The 25,442-nt window shown below is 38.3% G+C and overlaps 1 protein-coding gene across 1 annotated transcript in view; it reads left to right on the top strand.

Annotated features, from left to right (window-relative positions):
• LOC126456758 (Down syndrome cell adhesion molecule-like protein Dscam2) overlaps positions 1–25,442 on the top strand; it is a 357,859-nt gene that overhangs the window by 237,485 nt on the left and 94,932 nt on the right. The window contains exons 21-22 of the mRNA XM_050092509.1: positions 1,505–1,655; positions 24,852–25,028. Of these exons, the coding sequence (XP_049948466.1) occupies positions 1,505–1,655; positions 24,852–25,028 (328 nt within the window). The remainder of the gene's footprint in view (positions 1–1,504; positions 1,656–24,851; positions 25,029–25,442) is intronic.

Raw genomic sequence — 25,442 nt, 5'->3', positions numbered from 1 at the left:
GCAATACCTCTTAATGTTTTCAGTCTTATTTATGAGACTATTGACTACTCAGTGCCTCAACTGTATACCAATTGTGACCTTTACCCTTTCCACTATCTATATTCCAACCAGTCTTTCCATTATCATACTCATGATTGAAACTAGTTGTAAATAAACAATTATTGCTACAGAAGCAACTGGTGGTTTGAAGATGCCAATCGTGAAACATTTGAGAGATATGGAACAAAGCCTGTAGAATGTATTTCTTATTAGATGTGGATTACCTGTGGAATTCTATTTTTCATCTGATTGTGCACACTTAGTTACTTCCAGATAATTAATTCATTAATTAGTAACTTCCTGTGCATTGATGTGCAGTTTTATGATGCGCACCAATAATAAAACCAAATACATAAAGAGACTGGTGTTAACAGCAGAAACAGTTTATACTGCTGGCATCCCCTGTTATACTATTTACTGCTCCCCAGTAAATTTATCCCTTAGTCAAATTTATCATTAAATATCTGTCTCTTTTTCAAACAAACAGTTTAGTTCTTGAAATCAATACTAGAAGTAAGAATAACCTCCACAAAGATTTAAAGCCAAGTACTCTGGTCCAGAAATGTGTTCATTAAGAGGTCTTAGCTGTAGGCCACTGATGAATCATCTATATGATTGAAATTAACCCCACTCAGTGTCAGTTAAGGCCTGAAAATGGTGCACTGAAGCACTGAAACTGGTAGCCATATAATAAATAACATCATAAGGGTGGCTGCAGGCATTCCATTTTATTACAGTTATATATTACATTTTATATGAAAATAATTTTAAGAATTTATAGACTTATTCTACATCTATGAGGACCATTTCACTTGCGATCTGTGGGAGATGAATTAGCATACCTGCCTTTCTTTGTAAATATTTATTGTCTATTCTTGTTTTTCTGACATGTTCTACTTGCTGGAGGATCTCCTCATCGTAAATTTAATGAAACAAAAAGTTAATTTAATCCAATCTGTCTTTTATTCAGTCATTGATGCATTTTGCTTTGTTTCGTATTGAAATCTACAGTGCATCATATGCAAATGAATTAATGATTGACAATGTATTTGACTCTTAATCTGCTCACATTCTAGCTTTATAATGCTCACAGTAAATTAACTGTTAAGTGAATTGTTATCTTGTTCTAATCTTATAATAGATAACACACAATAATCCACCTTTGGTTTAGCATATTTTAATATTTGTGCATACCTACAATATTTTCTGTCTACTCACCTCTTCAAGTGTTATGTCAACCACTACCAGATGCATGGACAGGTGTCTCACTGACCTGTTACTTATTCTGGTAAGGGTATTCCACAAACTTACTTCCTTGCTTCCACTTTGTAGTATCTATTAATTTTGTGTGTTATCTGTTCATTAAATATAAATTACAATATTTCCTCAAGGCTTACAGCTTCCCATAGATATGTCCACTAACAGAGAATCTTGAGAGACAGGAAACTTTTATACTCTTTTGCAGCCAGTACGACATCAGATAGGAGTTACCTCAAACACACATGAAGTGCGAGGGTTGAAAGAACTTCAGCAGTATGAGTTCTGGGTAACTGCCTCCACAACTGCTGGAGAAGGAGACAGTACAAGGCCAGTTCTTCAGGCACCAAATTCAAGAGGTGAAACTGACAGAGTATTACAATATAAACAGTTCAAAAACGTTTTGCACCACACTCAGGTTTTGCATGGTATTTTTGTTTCTCTTGATACATACTCTTTTGGCCACATGAATCATTACGTACAGCCACCTATGTGATGGAGACAAGAATAAACTTGCATTCTCAATGCAGTACAAAAGAGCATGCAGAGACCCAAGTTATGAATGAGATAATATGGCTTGTGTACATGGCTCAGTGTATCAACATGCCTCAAAAGGAGTCATTTCAAGCTTAGACTTTGAATGCATCGTCACATTTATGCTACAAGAAGGACTGTCAGCATGGGAAGTTGCCTGCTAAACTGGTGTATACAAGTGGAATGTTGTTTGAACATTCAGCCACTATTGTGAGAGGCAAGACATTCAAGATTTGCTATCATCAACAATACCAAGTGAGACTCTGTTATCTTTAGATTATAACTTGTAGGTAACCTGAGGAGAAAGGAAATGAACCATGCATTGCCTTTCTAGAGACAAGTGGGAGGACTGAGTTGTTTCAGACAATACACAGCTATCTTCACTCATCAGTTTGGATTGTAGGCATCCATATTAGCAACAGCACAAACCTCCCAGTACCATTCACGAAGTACAGGAGCAAGGGAGCACCTTGAATGGAGCTTGTATCATTGGCAATGGGTTCTTATCGGCTTCTCTTAACTAACAAGTGCATGATTTGTCCAACACCTGATGGTAACCACATAAAAGTATGGAGGCATTCAGATACCAAAGCACATATAAGACATGCATTCCTGCTGGTTCAACAGGGAGGTGGGCTAGTCATGTTTGGACCGGTATGATGATCTCATTTTGAACAGCTCACCACTCTTGAGGATAATTTGAGGTCTGTGCACTGTTGGAAAGGGATGCTCCAACCTTTTGTCCTTCCCTTCAGTAGTATTTTGATTATGAATTGTCTTTGATGATGGTAATATGCAAGCATACCATGCTCTCCTCACGAAAATTTCCTTCAGAAGGCAGGCGTCAACCTAATGGAATATGTTGCTGAAATTACTGACATGAACCCAATTGAGTACGCATGTGGCCAATTTAAACTTTCTGTGCATCATTGTAGGAACTGTTCTCACATAATGAATGAACTCAGGAGAGCCACTGTCAAAGAGTGGGATGGATGAAGTAGCAGCATCTTGTAGACAGGCTGTCTAGGAGGATCCCAGCACATTACAGTTCTTGGGACGGAGGAAGATGGTATTGTATGTTACCCACCAACAGAATTTGATTTCACACAATTCAAAGATGTGCACTTTTGAATTTACTTTCTTTATTTCAGTTATTGGTTTGTTTTTATTTCGCAGTAAAGCTCATTTTCCTCATAAGGCTAATTCTTTCATTTCCTTATCCTCTCATATTTACACATTTGCTGGTGGTGCAAAACTTTTTGAGCAGTTTTTTCCACTAACATGGAATACGTCTAATATAATATAATATAATATGTTAATAGTCTAAAGATTTGTGGGAACATGAGAAATTACCATTAAAAATCAGTTATTGTTACACCTTTTGTTCTCTATGAATTTAATTTTATGACCTTTGGACTTTGTAAAGCACCTAGCACATTTCAGAGGTTTATACGTGAAGTTTTAAGAGAATTGGATATATGTGTTTCATATTTGGATGATAGTTTAATAACATCTGAATCTTCAGAGCAACGTGTTCAGCTTCTAAATTCACTCTTTAAGCAGCTGAATGAGTATGATCTCATAATAAATGTTGGCAAATCAGTATCTGGTGTACAACAGTTAACATTCTTAGGACATTTAATTAAAATCTAGAGAAAAAAGCAAGACCCAGAAAGGGGTGTGACATATGAAACTATAAATCACCCAAAACAGTTCATGCACTAAGAGCATACTTAGGGATCATCAATTTCTATCGTTGGCATTTGGAACATGCTGCTGAAAACCAAGCTTTGCTGAATGATTACTTAAATGTACAACTAAAACTGACTAAAGCTGTATTGACTGGACAGAAGAAGCGATTGCACAATTCCGAAAATGCAAAGATCTGACTAAGGCTACACTTCTGTCATTTCCTGGTTTGCATGATCAGCTTGCACTATTTGTTGATACACCAGATTTTGTGGCAGGTGCTGTATTGCAATATTGGAAAGAAAGACAGTGGAGACGAGTGATTTTTTTTTAGAAAAGTTCACAATGTGGTAGACGGAAGAGGTTTCATTATTTATACTGACTGTGCTCTCTAATGTTTGCATTCAAACAAAAGAATGAGAAATCAGTGCCAATCCAATTATGTTATTTTTAGTATATTTCATAATTTACTACTGATCTGCGACATATATCTGGTAAAGAAAATGTTGCTGATAGCTTATGAAGGCTTGAAAAATTTATTCCACTTAACTATGAAGATATAGCACAAGCACAAGAAGATGACAAATAGCTTCATCCACTATATTACAGCCATCATACATCACTTAAATTAAAATACTGCTTGACACATGAAGGAAAACAATTGTGGTGTGATATGTTAACCTATATTATTTGCCCTTATATTCCTGAAACATTTAGATATCCTATTTTCCAAAACTACTGTAATTTGGCTCGTCCAGGCATTAAGACAATTGTAAACATGACCACATTAAGATTTGCCTGGATAAATATAAGAAAGGATGTCCAAAACTGGGCAAAAACATGTATTGCTTGTCAGAAAAATAAAATGTCATGACATGTTCAGTTGCCATTAGGACATTTTCCTTAGTCAGTGAGGCTCCAGCTTTCAGCTGATACAGATCTACGGAGTGGGAAATTAAGTGTGTATCTTTTCCTCATAGTATGTTTATTCAATTTCATGTGCTTTTTCCTGTTTAAGAGATTTAATCTCAAATTTTTGTAAGTGTAAATTCATTCAGTCTGTAGTACAGTAGTTGCTCATTTGTTTTGTTTTAAGACATGTATACATTCATTTAGTAATCCAGTCAGTGAGGCTCCAGCTCTCACCTGATACATATCTACAGAGTGGCAAGTTAAGTGTTTATTTTTTCCTGTCTTTCCTCACAGTATATTTATGAAATTTTGTGTGTGCTTACATTTAAGAGGTGTAAGCTTGCATTTTCTAAGTGTAAATTCAGGCAGTCTGTAGAACAGTTTTCATTTTTTCTGAACAGCCAGCTACATAACTCATTGAGGCACCAGCATCAGTTGGCGGCACAACATGAGGATAGGAAGTTGCATATCTAGGATTTTATCTGCTTTTATAGTTTACTTCTTCAGTTATTCTTGCTAGGACGAGCAGGATGCTGTATGCGGATGCAGGAGGAGCTGGCCACAGTTCACACACAGCTGAATGCACTCTTGGCTATGGTCAGTCACCTTCAGGCTGCTGCTTTGTGGTGTGAGAGTGGTGGAGAAATTGGCAAGAGACATCTCAGGTGTCACTTGTTTCACCCATGGGCTCTGCTGTTGAGACACCTTCTAGTGTATCTGATGCAGTGGATCTGCCCTCACAGCAGAGTGAGAGGCAGGTAGTAACACATTCATGTCACTTGAAGTGGAGGACTGATCTGGAAATTGGTCATCTGGCCTCGCTCATTTATGCTGGGAATGGACTTGTGGCTGCTCCTTCAGCAGGGTCTGAGCAGGTACATGGGGGAAGGATTTACTAGTTATTGGCAGCTCCAATGTTAGGCGCATTATGGAGCCCCTTAGGCAGATAGCATTCAGGGCTAAAAAGAAAGCCAGCATGCACTTGGTATGTCTATCAAGAGGCCTCATCTGAGATGTGGAGGCAGCCTAGCTTGCTGCTATCAAGCCTGCAGGGTGCAGTTCTCTGCAAGTTGTAGCTCATGTCAGCCCCAGTGACACCTGTCACATGGGTTCTGAGGCCACCCTCAGTTCATACAGGTGGCTGCTTGCCTCACACATTGGGTGCAAGCAGAACCTACAGTTTGCAGCATTGTTCCCAGGGTTAATCAGGGTCTACTGATTTGAGGCCAAGTGGAGGGTCTCAACGAAAGAATTCGTCAACTCTTTGACAGTCTAGACTGCAGATTTCCTAGACCTACATTATTGGTTGGAGATTTGTAGGACTCCTCTTGATGGTCAGCAGTGCACTATACCAAGGAAGCAGCTACTCGGGTGGCAGAGTACTTGTGTAGTGCTAGGCAGTTGTTTGAGGTACTCTGATGAACACTCACCAGTTGATATGCAGCAAGGGAAGTCAGGTTACACTCAGAGTAAAGACACTTCAACTGTCAAAATTTTATCAGTAAACTGTTCCAATATTCATAACAAAGTTCCTGAATTTACTGCTCTCCAGAAAAGTTCATGTGCTCAAATTATTCTCGGGACCAAGAGCTGGTTGAAACACGAAGTAAAAAGCTGTGAGACATTTAGCGAGGCATGGAACATGTATTGGAAAGACAGATTAGAGACCAAACGAGGGTGAGTGCTCATTGCAGTTGACAAAAAACTTCTCTCTATTGAGGTTAAAGTTGAGTGTGACAGTGAAGTTATCTGGTCACGTATCACAGGTCTAGGTGAAACCAAGCTAATTGTTGGATCTTCTCACTGGCCACCTGATTCTGTTGTGACAGTTCTTGAGTCATTCAAAGAATGTCTATGGTCAGTAGCGCATAAATATCCATATCATGGTGAATTTAACCTACCAGGTATAGACTGGGATATCTATGGATTCAATGCAGTGGGCACCGGCAGACAGTCATGCGAAGTACTTTGGAACATGTTTTCTGAAAACTTTCTTCAGAAGCTAGTTTGGCAGCCCAAACATAATGAAAATATCTTAGACCTTGTAGCTACAATTAGGTCTGACCTTATTGACAACATTGTTATAGACATGGGGATTAGCAATTGTGATATCATTATAGCAACTATGATCACATAAGTCAACAAATCAGTTAAGAAGGCTAGGAGGATGTTTCTGCTAGAAAGAGCAGATAAGCAGCTGTTAGCATCTCACTTAGATAGTGAATTGACATTACTTAGTTGCAATAAGATTGCAATAAGATATACATAGAGGAATTATGGGCAAAGTCTAAGCAGATTGTAAATCATGGGCTGGAGAATTATGAGCCTAGTAAGTGGATTAAGGATGGAAAAGACCCACCATGGTTTAATAATGAGATTTGGAAAATGCTGAGGAAACAGAGGTTGTTGCACCCTCAGTTCAAAAGAAAGTGACAACAAGCAAAGGTTAGTAGAGATTCATGCATATGTGAAAAGATCCATGTGCGAAGCATACAACTACTACCACCGTCATACCTTAGCAAAAGATCTGATAGAGAACATGAGGAAATTCTAGTCCTATGTAAAATCGCTGAATGAGTCTAAGGCTTCCATCGTGTCACCAAGTGACCAGTGTGGGGTGGCAGTTAAAGATAGCAAAATGTAAACAGAAGTTTTAAATTTAATGTTCAAGATGTTGTTCACACTGGAAAACTGTACAAACATACCATCATTTGACCATCAAACAGACTCCCGTATGCATGAAACAGTAATAAGCATCCCTGGTGTAGAAGAACAACTGAAGGAGATGAAAACAAATAAGTCACCAGGTCCAGATGGAAACCGTGTTCAGTTTTTCAAAGAGTACTCTACAGCACTGGCCCCTTACTTATCGTGCCTTTATCATGAATGTATCCCCAAGTGCAAAGTCCTGAATGACTGGAAAAAAGCACAGGTGTCTTCTGTGTATAAGAAGGGCAAAAGGACAGACCTGCAAAGTTGCAGACCAACATCCCTTACATCAGTTTGCTGCGGAATCCTTGAACACATTCTGAGTTTGAATGTAATAAATTTTCTTGAGACTGAGAAGCTTGTGTCCACAAATGAGCATGATTTTAGAAAACATCACTCATGCAAAACTCAGTGTGGCCTTCTCTCACATGATATACTGCAAACTGTGGATGAAGGGCAATAAGCATATTCCATATTTCTAGATTTCCGGAACGCATTTGACATGGTGCCCAATTGCAGGCTGTTAAAGAAGGTCAAAGAATATGGAATAGGTTCATAGATATGTGAGTGGCTTGTAGACTTCTTAAGTTGTAGAATCCAATATGCAGTCCTTGATCGCAAGTGTTCATCAGAGACAAGGGTACCATCAGAAGTGCCCCAGGAAAGTGTGATAGGACTGCTATTATTCTCTATGTACATAAATGATTTAGCAGACAGGGTGGGCAGTAATCTGCAGTTATTTGCTGATGATGTGTGATGTACAGTAAGGTGTCGAAGTTGAGTGACTGTAGGAGGATACAAGATGATTGGAGAAAATTTCTATTTGATGTGATGAATGGCAGCTAACTCTAAATGTAGTAAGGTGTCGAAGTTGAGTGACTGTAGGAGGATACAAGATGATTGGAGAAAATTTCTATTTGATGTGATGAATGGCAGCTAACTCTAAATGTAGAAAAATATAAGCTAATGTGGATGAGTAGAAAAAACAAACTCATAATGCTCAGATATAACATTAGTAGCGTCCTACTTAACACAGACATCATTTAAATATCTGGGCATAACATTGTAAAGCAATATGAAATGGTACGAGCATGTGAGGATAGTGGAAGGGAAAGTAAGTCAACTTCTGTTTATTAGGAGAATTTTAGGAAATGACTAGTAGTAGTACAGGGTACCCTCTGCTGTGCACCATAAGGTGAATTTTAGAGTACTGATGTAGATGTAGGTGTAATGATGAATGTTTCGCAGTTATTCACCTTGATCAACAGGCATTCATAGAGTTAAAGTTTAACTCTCAGCTATTCCAAGCACTATCAAAAATATGTGATTGTCACCAAACACAAACTGTGGCATACAGAGATGGCTTTTACATCAATGAATTTTTGTTTTTGTTTTGTTGGAGCATATTGCATCCTCAGTCAAATGAAAATTTTGGAAAATTTCATCAGACACTTAAAGCAGCCATCCATGCCCATGTAACTGCTAAATGGACTCAAATACCAGTAATCCTTCTTGGTCCTCAATGCACCATTAGAGAAAACACTAATGCTACTATTTCAGATACGGTGTATGGATCACCCATCAGGTTACGAGGTGATTGTTTTCATGAGTACGGCAAAAAAATGCAGACTTACCTCAATTTGTGTAACAGCTGAAACAGTGTATGAATAATCAGAAACCTGTACAATATCCCTACAAAGGAAAATGAACACCATTCATACATAAGGGCCTCAGCAGCTCAACACATATGTTTGTAAGGGTTGACCAAGTGAAGAAGGCATTACAACCTCTGTATGAAGGCCTGTATGAAGTAATTGAAATGATCCCAAAATTTTTTGGATTTAAAGTGAAAGACCAAATTGAGAACATCTCCACTGACTGATTAAAACCTGCATACCTGATGAATGAGAATAATAAACACCCTGAACACACTCCAGTTGAACTGTCAGCTCAGGACCAACATTCAGACTCTGCAGAAGGTAAAAAACTGAGAAGAACAACAAGATGCAGTCATTAAATTTGATTTCCAACAAACTGACTATGCTACTGGGAAGGGGCTGATGTGGGAACATAACATATTACTATTTGTATTTGTATGTGTTTGTAGAGTGTTTTGTGTGATCATGTTGGCAGAACAGGATTATTGTTCTTTGGAATTTAAGAAAAAACAATGTTGTTGCTCCATGTTTATTGTAATTCATGTTTCAGTGTGTGTGTGATAAGAAAATAAAATAAACGGAAAAAGCTAACTTAAATTGAGTTCCTAATGAACGTAGAGGGTAACAGATTGTCTATCGTATTACTTCAGTTAAAAACAGTTCATTCAAATGTTGTGCAGTGACTGCTTCAATTTTATGCTTTTATTTAACTTTTAAAAAATTATCCTTTCAGTAGTATTAGAAAAAGGATAGACTGTTACTCATCATAAAGATACCCCTTTTAGTTGAAGACAGACACAATAAAAAGACTGTTACACATTACTGCTTTAGCACAAAGCCTTATTCAGTAAAGAAAACACACACACATTCCCACAAGCAAGCATGTGACTGTTACACATTACTGGTTTCAGGCAAAGCCTTCTTCAATAAAGAAAACACACACACACACACACACACACACACACACACACACACACACACACACACACATTCACACAAGCAAGCATGTGAGGTGTGCTTGCTTGTGTGAATGTGTGTGTGTGTGTGTGTGTGTGTGTGTGTGTGTGTGTGTGTGTGTGTGTTTATTGAAGAAGGCTTTGCCTGAAACCTATAATGTGTAACAGTCTCCTCATGTGCTTGCTTGCATAAATGTGTGTTTTTTCTTTACTGAATAGGCTTTGACTGAAAGCTGTAATGTGTAACAGTCTTTTCATTTTGATTGCATGCAACTCAACAAGTCATCTTTATGGTCAGTAGCAGCAGTCCATCCTTTTCCTAAAATTGTTGATACACCAACGTGGAGTTTCCATTATTTGATTCCTCCTTTCAGTTCCATGTTCTTGAGGGCAACATGAAACGTTTTAGCCTAGCACAGGGCTGGCTTTTACATCAACAAATTTTTGTTTTTGTTTTGTTGGAGCACATCACATAACGACACAAACCAAGTGTCAGTTCAGTCTGCAGAACACTTTGTTTAAAGCACTCTTGTTGTGTATGTTTTGTTAAAATGGATAAACTAGTATACTGAGCTGTTATACAAGAGGTAGTCAAAAAGTTTTGACTATCAACTAATTAAAAAAAAATATCGGGCTGTGACAATGACTTTTGATGGCAATGTTAGTTTTTCTTTATATATTCAACTTTCATTGTTAAACATTTTTCTCAGTGATAGATGATGTGCAGGAGACCTCGGTTGAAGACATCACCATTTTGGCTGTTCAGAAAATGTTCCACCACAAAAATCATGCCCTCACTATTTTGGAAATACCTGCCAAGCAATTGAATCTTCACCTGATGAAAGGGGAGGAAGCCTTAGGTTACTACATCAGGAGAATATTGGGGATGAGGCAAAATGTGCTAGTCCAAAGAAGAAACATGTTGATTATATCCTGTGCAGGAAGATTTGGGATGTTGTCTTGGAGCAAAATCACCCCCTTGAACAGCTTCCTTGGTGCTACACTGTGGAAACCTCCCACAACATTTTCAGAAGATTCGATAGTATGTTTCTGTGATGTTCTGTCCCTTATGAGCCTAATCTGTTAGCACCACACCATGGCAGTCCCAAAAAACACTCAGAGTGTCGTGTTCAGGTGGTAGAGTCTTCATCATTTTTGGCAGTGGTGAATACACATTTCCACTATTTCCTTTGCTACTTTCTCTTGAGGTCATAGTGAAACACCCAGACTCATCCTTGGTGATTAGGTGGTTTAAGAAGTTATGTGGTGTGGTCTGGCACAGGTGCAACGTTTCTTCCGGTGCTTGAATGTGAACAGTCATGGAATCCAATGGCCAGCAACTCTTATCACGTTCAAAATACCATGTGAGGTGTTGAAAACAGATCCATAACTGATTTTCACTTTTTCCACTATCACCCAAATTGTGAAATGCTGATGTTCAAGCACCTGGGACTCCATTTCAGTTTTGATCCTTGGTTCTTTGTTTTGGAAAGTCATCTTTAGAAAATAGATAGCTGAATTAATAAAATGGGCTATGATGTAGCTTACACTACAGGCAAAGAAAGTATATAGTATATTAAAAAAAGATGCTGGGACTTACCAAATGAGAAAGCGCTGGTAGATAGACACAATAAAAAACACACAAACACACACACAAATTTCAAGCTTTCACAACCCATGGTTGCTTCATCAGGAAAGAGGGAAGGAGAGGGAAAGACGAAAGGATGTGGGTTTTAAGGGAGAGGGTAAGGAGTCATTCCAATCCTGGGAGCGGAAAGACTTACCTTAGGGGGAAAAAGGGGCAGGTATACGCTCGCACACTCACACATATCCATCTGCACATATACAGACACAAGCAGACATATGTAAAGGCAAAGAGTTTGGGCAGAGATGTCAGTCGAGGCGGAAGTACAGAGGCAAAGATGTTGTTGAGTGACAAGTGATGTACGGGGGTGGCTCAACAACTCAAGAACATCTTTGCCTCTGTACTTCCGCCTCGACTGACATCTCTGCCCAAACTCTTTGCCTTTACATATGTCTGCTTGTGTCTGTATATGTGCGGATGGATATGTGTGTGCGTGCGAGTGTATACCTGTCCCTTTTTCCCCCTAAGGTAAGTCTTTCCACTCCCGGGATTGGAATGACTCCTTACCCTCTCCCTTAAAACCCACATCCTATCGTCTTTCCATCTCCTTCCCTCTTTCCTGATGAAGCAACCATGGATTGCGAAGGCTTGAAATTTGCGTGTGTGTTTGTGTGTTTTTTATTGTATCTATCTATCAGCGCTTTCTCGTTTGGTAAGTCACAGCATCTTTTTTTAATATATTTTTCCCATGTGGAATGTTTCTTTCTATTATATTCAAAGTATATAGTATATTTTGTATGATGAATTAAGTGCAAGGAAATGTTTTACAAGGAGTTGCACTTGATACTGTCGAAACGTAAACATGGAAAAGATGTTCTTAGCAATTTTTTATACAATCCTAAAATAAATCAAGAGTTTTTTTTTTTTTTTTTTGCTGATTTGTAACCATGAATGAAATGTTAGTTCAAAACCTTAGTTCAAAACTTCATTCCAGAAATTAAACAGAAATCAAAGCAGTGGTAGGTAGCCATTGGCCCAGAAACAAAAACAAAACAAAATGTATTTCATCTGCTGGAGACATTATGGACAAAGGGGTATTCGTTTTACTGATTACGTTCCAAAGCGTAAAATAGTAAGTGATGACACTGCACTAGCTAGCTCATACAATATACAAAGTAGTTTAAACAAAGTGTTCTGCAGACTGAACTGACACTTGGTTTGTGTCATTATGTGACGTGCTCCAACAATACAAGTGCAACAAAAAGACTGTTTGTTGTGCCTATCTATGACAAGCATCTCTACTATATGGTGAGCAGCAACTTTCCTTTTCACAATACTGTTACATTCCATCCTGGATTTTCCACCGTTTAATATCTGAGAAGACTATTGTATAATTCTACTGAATTCTCCACTCTTTTTTGTCAATCTAAGATTGCTTGCATCACCTTGCACCAATAAAACAGACATGGGATATGCAAGGAAGAACTGTGCAAAACTGATGAACGGGACAAATGCAACAGGAAAATAAATTGTTGCCATAATGGCCCAATGGTGGAGACTTAAATTTTAGAATTCTAATGATTTTCAACAGGCATTCAGTATGTCAAAAATGAAGTCTAAAGTAAAAATTCATCTGTTCTGATTCTCAACTCTCTCATACGTTGAGATATACCGGGTGATCAAAACGTCAGTATAAATTTGAAAACTAATAATGTAGATAGAGAGGTACACATTGACACACATGCTTGGAATGACATGGGGTTTTATTAGAAACAAAAAAATACAAAAGTTCAAAAGATATCCGACAGATGGTGCTTCATCTGATCAGAATAGCAATAATTAGCATAACAAAGTAAGACAAAGCAAAGGTGATGTTCTTTACAGGAAATGCTCAATATGTCCACCATCATTCCTCAACAATAGCTGTAGTCAAGGAATAATGTTGTGAAGGCCACTGTAAAGCATGTCCGGAGTTATGGTGAGGCATTGGCGTCGGATGTTGTCTTTCAGCATCCCTAGAGATGTCGATCGATCACGATACACTTGCGACTTCAGGTAACCCCAAAGCCAATAATCGCACGGACTGAGGTCTGGGGACCTGGGAGGCCAAGCATGACGAATGTGGCGGCTGAGCACACGATCATCAACAAACGACGCGCGCAAGAGATCTTTCACGCGTCTAGCTATATGGGGTGGTTCTAATAAAACCCCTTGTCATTCCAAGCATGTGTGTCAATTTTTACCTCTCTATCTACATTATTCCGTTGTTTATTAAGTTTTCAAATTTATGCTGACTTTTTTATCACCCGGTACTTTACTTTTATTAATCAGACTTCTGACTGGTTTGATGTGGCCCACCATGAATTCCTCTCCTCTTCATCTTTGAGTAGCAATTGCACCCAATGTCCTCAGTTATTTGTTGGATGTAATCCAATCTCTGTCTTCCTGTATATTTTTTACCCTCTACAGCCCCCTCAGGTACCATGACACTTATTCCCCAAAGTATCAACAAGTTTACTATCACCCTGTCCCTTCTTCTTGTCAGTGTTTTCCACATGTTCCTCGTCTCACTGATTTTGTGAAGAACCTCACATCTTATCTTATCTTTCCATTCAATTTTCAACATTCTTCTTTATCACCACATCTCAAATGCTTCAGTTCTCTTGTTTTCCAGTTCTCCCACAGACCATGACTGGCTTTCATACAATGCTGTGCCCCAAACGTACATTCTCAGAAATTTCTTCCTTGAATTAAGTCCAATACTTGATAGTAGAAGGCTTTTTGTGAGGAAAATGCTCTTTGCCTATGATAGTCTGCTTCTTATATCTTCCTTGCTTAATCTGTCAACCACTCCCAAGACAGCAGAATTCCTTTGCTTTGTGTAGTTCATGGTCCCCCAATCTGATGTCAAGTTTACCACCAATCTCATTTCTGGTGCCACTCATTACCTTTGTTGTTCCTCAGTTTATTGTGAATTGATAGTGTATGCTCATTAGCCTATTTATTCCATTCAACGGGCCCTGCAATTCTTCCTCATTTTCTATGAGGACAGCAATGTCATCAGCAGATCTCATCATTCATATCCTTTCACCCCAAATTTTAGTACCACTTCTGGATGTTTCTTTTATTTCTGTCATTTCTTCTTCAATGTTCAGACTGAACAGTAGACTGCATCCCTGTCTTACATCAGTTTTAATATGAGCACTTCATTGTAGATCTCCATTATTACTGCCCCCTTTCAGTTCTTCTATATATTGTACAGGCTACTGTAAATGATTCATTCATTATTATTGTTCTATATTTTCCAAATTATTGCATGAAAAAATATGATTTATTTATCAATTGGACCATAAATTCACCAAGTTTGCATTGTGCCCACCAATTGGTGTTACAAGTGCAGTGCCTTGACAAAATGGTGACAGAAAAAAGGGAACATTTTGCCTCCAAGCTGATATTCAGTGATGAAGCAACCATCCATTTATCTGAAGAGGTTGATTTGATTTGATTTGATTTTAACAGGGAAGCTAAAACAGCTTAGGTCTGACCTACCACTGCCCGCACCGAGACTGAGTTTATTGTGTGGTATCACTCCCTGTATATCTAGTAAAGTCAACCAGTGTCTTTAAGTGAGGCAAGGAGTCCCTTTACCAGTTTTTTGTTAGACACAATTTCTTCAGATCTTGTTGTCCCGAAGATTCTGTATCTTTTGCTCTCCAGTGCAATGCATTCGAAGATTAGGTGTGATGCAGTTTCTTCACCCTCATCACAGATCCTACATTTAGGGTCTTCTTCCACTATACCCATTGCATATAGGTGTTTTTCTTAAATTCCCATGACCTGTCATCAGTCGAGTCATGAGTTTGATCTCTTTCCTGTTCAATCTCAGGATTACATAGCTTCTTTTAAAACATGGCTTGGGCATCATTACCTAACCATGTTTTTGTTTATGGACCTTGGTCCAGTATTCTATTTGCTGTTTCCTAAGCCTGTTCGGTAGTTCTAGTTTGATCATAACCTTGGTGACTGTGAGGACAGGTACCAGTCCAATAAATGGAGTCATTGCCCCCATCCTGGCCAATCTGTCAGTTCGTTCATTGCCACAGACCCCTGAGTGGCCAGGGACTCACACTAGGTTTATCTTATTTCTTCCCTCTAGCTCCACCAGAGCCCTGTGGTATTCTGCAATGATCTTAGATCTTGTTGCAGGAGCTGCCAATGATTTCAGGGCTACCTGGCTGAATAGATGTCGATGCTACGGTCATTGTAGCACCTACGCATATTCTCCTCCACACGTGCCCTGATTGGAGTAATTTCAACTTGAAATACAGAGTCCAGTTTTCCTAGAGAGATGATGCCCTCCAGTCTTGGCTGAACCCCGTACACTCCTGCCCCAACTCCTTGGTCTGATTTCGACCCACCGGTGAACCAAATGGTGTCCCCCCGTATGGTGTCGAGCTGTTTTTTCCCACTGCTCCCTGCTTCCAACTATGATATTGCAAGACTTGTTAAAGCAGTTGGGAATTGTTATATAGTCAGCGGGCATTTCCCCAGCCATTCCTATATTTACCTCACTCACTATATTAGTGTGTGATTCTGGATATCCGAATGAGACCCAGCTGCTGCCTCCATCTTGACCCAAAGGTATAGGAGGCATGTCCAACATGGCTTCCATTCCAGTGGTTGGTGTGCTGCTAATTCCACCTGTTACGGCTAAGCAGGCCAATCTCTGCACCTTAGCACTCTCCTTAGCTGCAACCCGCTGTTCTATCTTCTTCCACCACACTACGGCCCTGTAGGAAATCCTAGGTCTAACCACTGCGGTGTGTATCCAGTGCATACCCCTGGGATCTGAAGAAGTTAATCACCACAATGTGACAGTGGGGGACATCCTCATGAAATTGTGGTGTGTAAATGAGAGTCACCATAGGTTAATGTTGTCAGTGCAATGTCACAGACAAAGCTGCAAGCACCATTTTTTTCTTCTGTGAGAAGACTATGATGGGTATCTCTTAGCTTGTAGTATGACACAGTTGTGATTTTTTCCACAACTAATTTCTGATTCTCAGAATTTCGGCACTCAATGAGATGGATTACCTCTTCATTGGTGCACTGATGTTCATTGCTACCTCTGCGGGTGTAGTGATGAAGGTGATGTGTGTATGTTCCCTTTGCCACCCAAGTTGCCTGACATAACACCTTGTGATATTTTTCCTGTGGGTATTGATTAAGAATCATGTTTACATACACCCACTGCCAAGAACACTGGAACAGCTTGGAGGACACTTCAGTACTGCTGTGATGACCATTGACAGAATTTTGCTACATAGGATATGAAACGAACTTGACCACTGGTTGGACATATTCTGTATGATGAGAGGAGTACCCATAGAACATTTGTAGTGCACAAAGTGCAAACATGCTCAGTTTGCAGTTCTATTCATGCATCAATCGTATTTGTACACATAATACTTCAGAAAATAGAGCTTTGAAAATGAAGGAATCATTTATAATAGTCTTGTATGTTACCCATCTATCTCTGCAGCTTACACCTATTTTCTTATGAATTTCAAACACCTTACACAATTTTACATTGTCAAACACTTTTTCTAAGTTGATAAATCATATTAACTTGTCTTGATTTTTCTTAAGTCTTGCCTCCATAATCAAATGTAATGTTGGAACTGCCTCTCTGGTGCCTTTACCTTTGCTAAACCCAAACATATTGTCTCCTAGCAGACTGTCAGTTTTCTTCTGTATATTATTTCTGTCACCAACATGGATACGTGAGCTGTTAAGGTGATTGTGTGATAGTTGTTGCAGTTATCTCTCCTTTATGTTTTGGAGATTGTGTGGATGGTATTGTGCTGAAAGTTAGTATGTCTCCTGTCTTGTAGATTCTACAAACTAACTTGAATTGTCCTTCATTTGCTAATTTCCCTAATGGTGTTAGAAATACTGAAAGACTTTAATCTCTGTCTTCCGTCTTATCTAAATGCAAGTCTTATAAATCTCTATTAAATACTTCCTCAATTAAACTCCACCCTATGCTTTTTATTTTATTTCCCATTTTTCTTTTGTCATCCTATCATACCATTTCTCTCCCTTGTAGCATCAATAAGTGCACTCTTCCCATCTATCCACTCTATCCTTTGTTTTTTGCTGTAGAATTCCTATTTCGCTTTTAATTCTGACTTTTTTGCTTTTCATTTTGCCAGAAGATGTTTTGACTTTACTGTATGCTGAGCTATACCTTCAAATGACCATTGCCTTCTGATTTCTTTGTACTTTTCCTGCAGCCATTTTGTCATGGCTATCCTGCATTTCCTATTTATTTAATTCCTAAGTGACTTGTATTTCTGTCTTTTCCTAAACATTTTTGTGCTTCCTTCTCTCTTCGATCAGTTGAATTATTCCTAATGGTACCTGAGATGTCTTTGCAGTTAACATCCTGGCATTTGCCTGTCCAACTTCTGTGATTTTCCTTCTCAGAGATGTCCATTCCTCTTAAACTGAACTATCTGTTGTGGTATTCACTATCGCTGTACTTACAGTAACAGTGAACTTCAAATATGCTTCACATCATTCCTCAGCTCTTCTGTACCCCACTTCTTCCCACATTGGTTCTCAAAGATGACTCTGTTAAACATCAGTCTACCCATCATCACTACTAAATTGTGATATGAGTCCATATCTACTCCCAGGTACACCATACAATCCCATGTCCCATTTTGGAATCTCTGTCTGACTGTGATATAATCCAGCTGGAATCCTCCCATGTCTCCAGGCCTTCACCAAGTATAGTTCCCCCTCTTGTGAGTATTGAGTAATATTTTTGCTGTTTATTGCAAAACTAAGTTAGTCTTTCTCCTCTCTCATTCCTACCACTGAGCCCATATTCTACTGTAAAACTGCCTTCTATTCCTTCCTCCACTACAGTGCTCGAACCATCTTCATGTACTAAATTATCCATTTAGTATCATCACATATTTTATCTTTTTATATTCAGCATGTGATATCAACATGTGTAACTGAATTATTGTTGTTGGTGCTGGCTTGCTGTCAATTCTAATGAGAATAATCCAATCACTAAACTGTTCAAAGTAACTCTCCATTTTATGCTGCTATTGATATTACCCCATATTCATGTAACCAAAACTCCTTACCTTCTTTACCTTTCATTGCACTGACTTTCACTGTATCTGTATTGGTAACACTGCACTGCAGTTCTAATGGCTTTTTCTCTTACATGTTGCAGTTCGTAACTGTTTGCATGGCCCAGTGTCTAGAACAAAAGTAATCAATTCATATGCATTTCCCTTTTCAGATTTTTCTAGCTCCCTCACCACATTCAAACTTCTGGCATTCCATGCTCCAACTCTTAGAACATTGCACTTTTATTGGTTATTCAATATTTTTCTCATGGTTGAATCTCCCTAGATAGTTCCTTCCTGAAAATCTGAATGGAAAACTAATTGCCTTTTGTACCCTCGTGTCATAGATCGTTATTCATTCTTCCAGCTTCTAGGGGCAGTTTTTCATCTGAAGGGCAAGAGGTTGCCCTGAACCTCTGTCTGCTCTTCCACCCTCTTTGACAAAGCCATAAGCAGAACAATGGTGACTCATTGTGCTGGAATCCTTCAGCCACGACTCCTGATGATTTGTATTCAAAATTTAAGCAGCTACTGGATTTGAATCTGCGATATTTTGATTACTACCCAGAGGCCATGATGACTTATTGAGAAATACTTATTGTGACACAGGAGGGTGACACCCACCATCCTACTTTGTAAACAGTCTTATTTCAAGTAATAAGGTCTATATAAAATTTTTGCTTACTAACCTTACGACTTATCTTAGAAGAAAGATTAAGAAAAGGCAAACCTACGTTTCTAGCATTTGTAGACTTAGAGAAAGCTTTCGACAATGTTAACTGGAATACTCTCTTTCAAATTCTGAAGGTGGCAGGGGTAAAATACAGGGAGCGAGAGGCTATTTACAATTTGTACAGAAACCAGATGGCAGTTATAAGAGTCGAGGGGCATGAAAGGGAAGCAGTGGTTGGGAAAGGAGTGAGACAGGGTTGTAGCCTCTCCCCGATGTTATTCAATCTGTATATTGAGCAAGCAGTAAAGGAAACAAAAGAAAAATTCGGAGTAGGTATTAAAATTCATGGAGAAGAAGTAAAAACTTTGAGGTTCGCCGATGACATTGTTATTCTGTCAGATACAGCAAAGGACTTGGAAGAGCAGTTGAACGGAATGGACAGTGTCTTGAAAGGAGGATATAAGATGAACATCAACAAAAGCAAAACGAGGATAATGGAATGTAGTCAAATTAAGTCGGGTGATGCTGAGGGAATTAGATTAGGAAATGAGACACTTAAAGTAGTAAAGGAGTTTTGCTATTTAGGGAGTAAAATAACTGATGATTGTCGAAGTAGAGAGGATATAAAATGTAGACTGACAATGGCAAGGAAAGCGTTTCTCAAGAAGAGAAATTTGTTAACATCGAGTATACATTTAAGTGTCAGGAAGTCGTTTCTGAAAGTATTTGTATGGAGTGTAGCCATGTATGGAAGTGAAACATGGACGATAACTAGTTTGGACAAGAAGAGAATAGAAGCTTTCAAAATGTGGTGCTACAGAAGAATGCTGAAGATAAGGTGGGTAGATCACATAACTAATGAGGAGGTATTGAATAGGATTGGGGAGAAGAGAAGTTTGTGGCACAACTTGACTAGAAGAAGGCATCGGTTGGTAGGACATGTTTTGAGGCATCAAGGGATCACAAATTTAGCATTGGAGGGCACTGTGGAGGGTAAAAATCGTAGAGGGAGACCAAGAGATGAATACACTAAGCAGATTCAGAAGGATGTAGGTTGCAGTAGGTACTGGGAGATGAAGAAGCTTGCACAGGATAGATTAGCATGGAGAGCTGCATCAAACCAGTCTTAGGACTGAAGACCACAACAACAACAACTTTCTTTTCGAAATTCTGATGTTAAAGTTCCTACATTAAGCACATAGTATGCACATTATCAAAATGGTATAGACAAATTTCTCCCAACCAAAATTTATTATTCAGATTATTCAGTTTGTTCTCCTGGTGGTTGTAAACTAATTAGATGAACCAGAAATGATGGCAACCAAAAGTTATTGCAATTATAAAATTTTGGATATCTAGCTATAGGGGAAACCTTATGAACTAATAGGTAAATTCAGAAGGAAAGACCACTTCCACATTAAAGAGCTATTTGCCCTCTTTTCAGTAAAGTATTTACTTTAACTCAAAAGTAATTAGTTAAAAACATATTGTTAAACAAACATTTCACCCAGTCCAAATTTCCAGTGCCAGTTATAGCCAACCTAATGTAAATTTCTGGTATCTTTTGATATCACCTGATTTTTCTGAATTTATTGACTTCCGTATTATAAGCAAGAATCCTTAATTAAAAATTAATAACCTTTGAATAACTAAGTTTTACTGACCAAGTTGGATCATATGGTAATAAACCCAGGATTCCCAACTGTGCAAGTAAGGTAAATAATATACATGATAAATAATATACAAGAAAACTATGATAACAAAATCAATAGCTAATAAAAGATGAACTTTGTGGTGTATGGGATTTGTAAACTACTGCAAGTTAACGAAGTTCAATAAAATCCTAGAGTGAGTCTTTATAAGGCTAACACACACACCATTTTCAGGCAGTCTGTTCTTAGGATTCTGTCATTATGTTCATTTTGCTCTTAGTCTTCAGCTGGTATAACTAGTCTGCTTTTTAGCCCAGCCTTGGGAACCATTTGTTTTGCCCCTATGTTTATTTAATTCAGGCTGAGAAAACATGTAATATAGTTATGAACAATAGACATTAAAATTTTGTAAATATTTGTGACTATAGTAACTGTTCTGAGACTTTTTCTACTTAATTGTGTGTGAAGTAATGTATGATCACTTCATCTGTACTATGTGAAATTTTACTGTCTGGTTAGATAAGTACAATTAAGCTCCACATATGTCCATACCAACTGCCCATTTGTAAACATTATAGAGACTGTAAGAGACCTGGTCATCACTGGTAAGGTCTTGAATATGTTATTAAAGGTTGGTAAACTCTTAATTTTGAACTAAAAAAGAAACTTCTTGCAATTCATTTTAAGGATAAGTCCTACAACAGTACTTTCAGCAAAACTGTGCAGCTACCAAGGCTTATTCCATAACAGGTAGGACTATGTTCAATTGAGACTGCATTAATACAAGCCCCCACAATAAACAGCAAAATATTACTCAATACTCACAAGAGGGGGAACTATACTTGGTAAAGGCCTGGAGACATGGGAGGATTCCAGTTGGATCCATAACTCCTGTGAATAAACTTATCTTGACTAGTTATGTTTTCCTCCTTGGTTACAGATTCACATCTTCATTCAGTGTTTGAAATGATGGTTGGGGTTGGATGTAATAAACAGCAATTTTGTAGAATGTTTTTTTATTTGGTGTCCATGCTTAAACAAGAACACAAGTGTGTTACAATGAAATACATCACTCCATCAGTGTCGCTAACTTCACACTAAGCAAAAACAAAACAGCACCATCTTGTAAGCTTGTATGTCTGTAACACTCAAAGCATCTGCTTGCAGCACCCATTGTTATTGTGCCAAGACTGTCACTGCCAGCTGAAGGATCTCCTTTTAACTTGGTGGCTTGTGACTTTACTGTTATGCTATCATCTGAGTCATACATCAGAATTACAGTGTGTCTTCTGACTCAGTTTAAGTCTCATATAATTATAAGTTATGCTGAAGGCCAATTATATGGATAATTCAGTGCACCAAAATGACATTCAGAGTCCCTCACAAATTTCTGTTTCTGTTTGTATGCAAATTGTGTTTATAGTATATTGATTACACTGGATTAAAAAGGGGGACAGAAGAGCTAAAATCATGCAAAATCTAAAATCTATGGAGAAATGTTAAAATCAAACAGAATGTTATTGTGATGTTTATCACACAATTCTGTCTGATCAGAGGACTATGAAACTGAAATTAGATACTGCTAGGCAGAGTATCCAAGGGAAAGGATAAACTGCTGCTCACCATAAAGATGACCCATTGAGTTGCAGACAGGCACAATGCAAAGGCTGTTCCACATTATAGCTTTCAGCAAAATCCTTTTTCAGCAAAGAAACCACATACACTTTCACACAAGCAAGCACACCTCATATACACATGACCACTACCACCGGCAGTTCTAACCTGCAGCATGAGGAATGTTTGCTTGCGTGAATGTATGTGTGTTTCCTTTCCTGAAGAAGGCTTTGTCTGAAAGCTATAATGTGTAACAGTCTTTTCATTGCACCTCTCTGCAATCTCTACAGTGAGTAGCAATCTATCCTTTTCATAATAATGTTGATATTCCAACCTTGAGTTTCCACTGTTCAGAGTATTAAGGGAGTTTCTGTATCATAATAGTTGCCAATGTATCTTTATTGAAGTTTGACTTAATTATAATAACTAAAACATCATCTTTTAAGTAAAACAATTTACCAGAATTGAAGTATTTTCATCTCGTGCCTCAATTAAGATATCTTGATCACTTAAAAAGGCTTTTCTAAAAAAAAGCGTCAAAATTAATTTGAGCATTTCTCTCGTATCAGGCTTGGTGGGTTTCTTTCATGGAAGATATCCCCCACAGAAGCTGTTGTGTCAATGTTATTCTGGTGGTTCTGGCTTCAATTAATATTTGCAGTGTAGGCATAATTTCTAAAAAGGAAACCAACAGTGAAAATGTTAGTTACACAATAAGTGCTGATATTTAAATAAAATTAGTGGTATGAGCAGAGATATAGAATTTGAAGCAGCCAACCGTATCTGCTACATGAGAATTAGCTTTTACGAGGGTCACTCCAAAAGAAATGCACACTATTTTTGTAAAAATTCAGTTTTCATTTTGAATGTGTGAAAGTGTTACAGTGTGTAGATACATCCTTCCCAATTGTTATCAAACTTTGTTCAACCTGTTCCCGTGAGTGGTGCCATCACAGCATATCTTCAAGATGGATGCTACACTTGATGTTCATCAGAAGCAACGTGCTGTCATAGAATTTCTGTGCTGTGAAAACGAGACAGTGGGAAACATACACAAGAGGTTGAAAAAGGTGTATGGAGACGCTGCTGTCGATCGCAGTACAGTTAGTCAGTGGGCAAGCAGGTTATGTGATGAAAGTGGGCACGGCAATATTGAGGATTGTCCTCGCAGCGGCAGACCTCATACTGCACACACTCCAGTCAATGTGCAGAGAGTTAATGAATTGGTGACTGCTGACAGCCGCATCACACTAAATGAATTGTCACGCTACATTGGGATAGGGGAAGGAAGTGTTTGCAGAATACTGAAAGTGTTGGCGTTAAAAAAGGTTTGTGCCAGGTGGGTTCCCAGGAAGTTGGCAATGGCTCACAAAGAAACAAGAAAAATGGTATGCAGCGAACTTTTGGAACAGTACAAGAATGGTGGAAATGAATTTCTTGGAAGAATTGTGACAGGTGATGAAACATAGCTCCATCATTTTTCACCAGAGACGAAGAGGTAATAAATGGAGAGGCATCATGCAAATTCACCCAAGAAAAAAAAATTCAAAACCACACCTTCTACTGGAAAAGTTATGGCTACGATGTTTTTCGAGTCTGAAGGACACTTGCTTGTGGACATCATTCCAAGTGGTACCACCATAAATTCTGATACATATGTGACGACAGTAAAGAAACTTCAAGTTCGATTGAGTCGTGTTTGATCATATCGTCAAAAGCAGGATGTTTTGCTGTTGCATGACAATGCACGGCCACATGTCAGTCAAAAAACCATGGAAGCGATCACAAAACTCAGATGGACAACACTGAAACATCTGCCTTACAGTCCTGACCTGGCTCCATGTGACTATCATCTCTTTGGGAAACTGAAAGACTCTTTTCATGGAACAAGGTTTGAAGATGATGACTCCCTTGTGCACACTGCCAAACAGTGGCTCCTACAAGATGGTCCAGAGTTTTACCGTGCAGGTATACAGGCACTGGATCCAAGATGGCGTAAGGCAGTTGAGAGGGATGGGAATTATATGGAGAAATGAAAATATTGTTCGAAAAGGATGTGTCTACACACCGTAAAACTTTCAAACATGTAGAATAAAAAAAGGATTTTTTAAAAAAATGGTTTGCATTTGTTACATTATGCAATGAAGGTTTTTTTTCTGAAGTAGTCAACTAAATGTACGTCAAGAGCTTGCAATTGATCTTTGACTGATAAAGAGTGGAAATAGTGCAATAGAAACAGATTGCAAACTTTTCTCCATCTTATTTATCCAGAAATGTTTGGATGAGAAAAAAAGTCAGTTCTAAAGTCATCATAGCTTCCTTCCTCTACAACTGTTTTCAACACTTAAATGTTTGTCATGTCACTTACATGAATTACATATTATAATACCAATGGTCTAATAATCAATTTATTCTGTTTCAGCTCCAGCCCGTATTGCATCATTTTCTCAAGTTTTACATCAAGCACTAAAATCAAGATTAACTTTACCATGCATGGCTGTTGGGAACCCTACACCTAGTGTCCACTGGTTTTATGGAAATAATCCTGTCAGATCTAATTCAGTATACAGTATATCACAAGATTTATTACATATTGCAAGTATGTGCAGTTTGAATGTTATTAATAGCTACTGCAGTACATTTTTTAATAGTTTTGTAATATTTCAAAGGTTTCCTGCATTGCAAGTAGATTATACCTTTCAGAAAACATTCTTTGAAAAATGTAACATATGTAAGCAATACACACATTACACAAATATGTGAATGTTAAACCTATGAATTAAGTAAAATAAGCTGTAAAAAGCTTAAATAAAGGAGGTTGGATACCCAGTACCTAACTTCAGAATACAGTTGAAAAAAAAATATGTGAAAGGTGTAACATTCAGATCTGCTGGTTCCTTTCATAGGGCATGAGCAGAGAGTGGAATTGAAGTAGATAGGAAAGAAAAGGAGGAAGGGCAAGTCATCTAGAACCTAAGGGAAGAGGGGCTAATGAGATACCCAGAGGATGGGA

Source organism: Schistocerca serialis, chromosome 1 (assembly GCF_023864345.2).
Source record: "Schistocerca serialis cubense isolate TAMUIC-IGC-003099 chromosome 1, iqSchSeri2.2, whole genome shotgun sequence".
Taxonomy (NCBI): domain Eukaryota; kingdom Metazoa; phylum Arthropoda; class Insecta; order Orthoptera; family Acrididae; genus Schistocerca; species Schistocerca serialis.
Note: the sequence above shows the minus strand (reverse complement) of the source record. Positions and strands in the feature narration are given on the sequence as shown.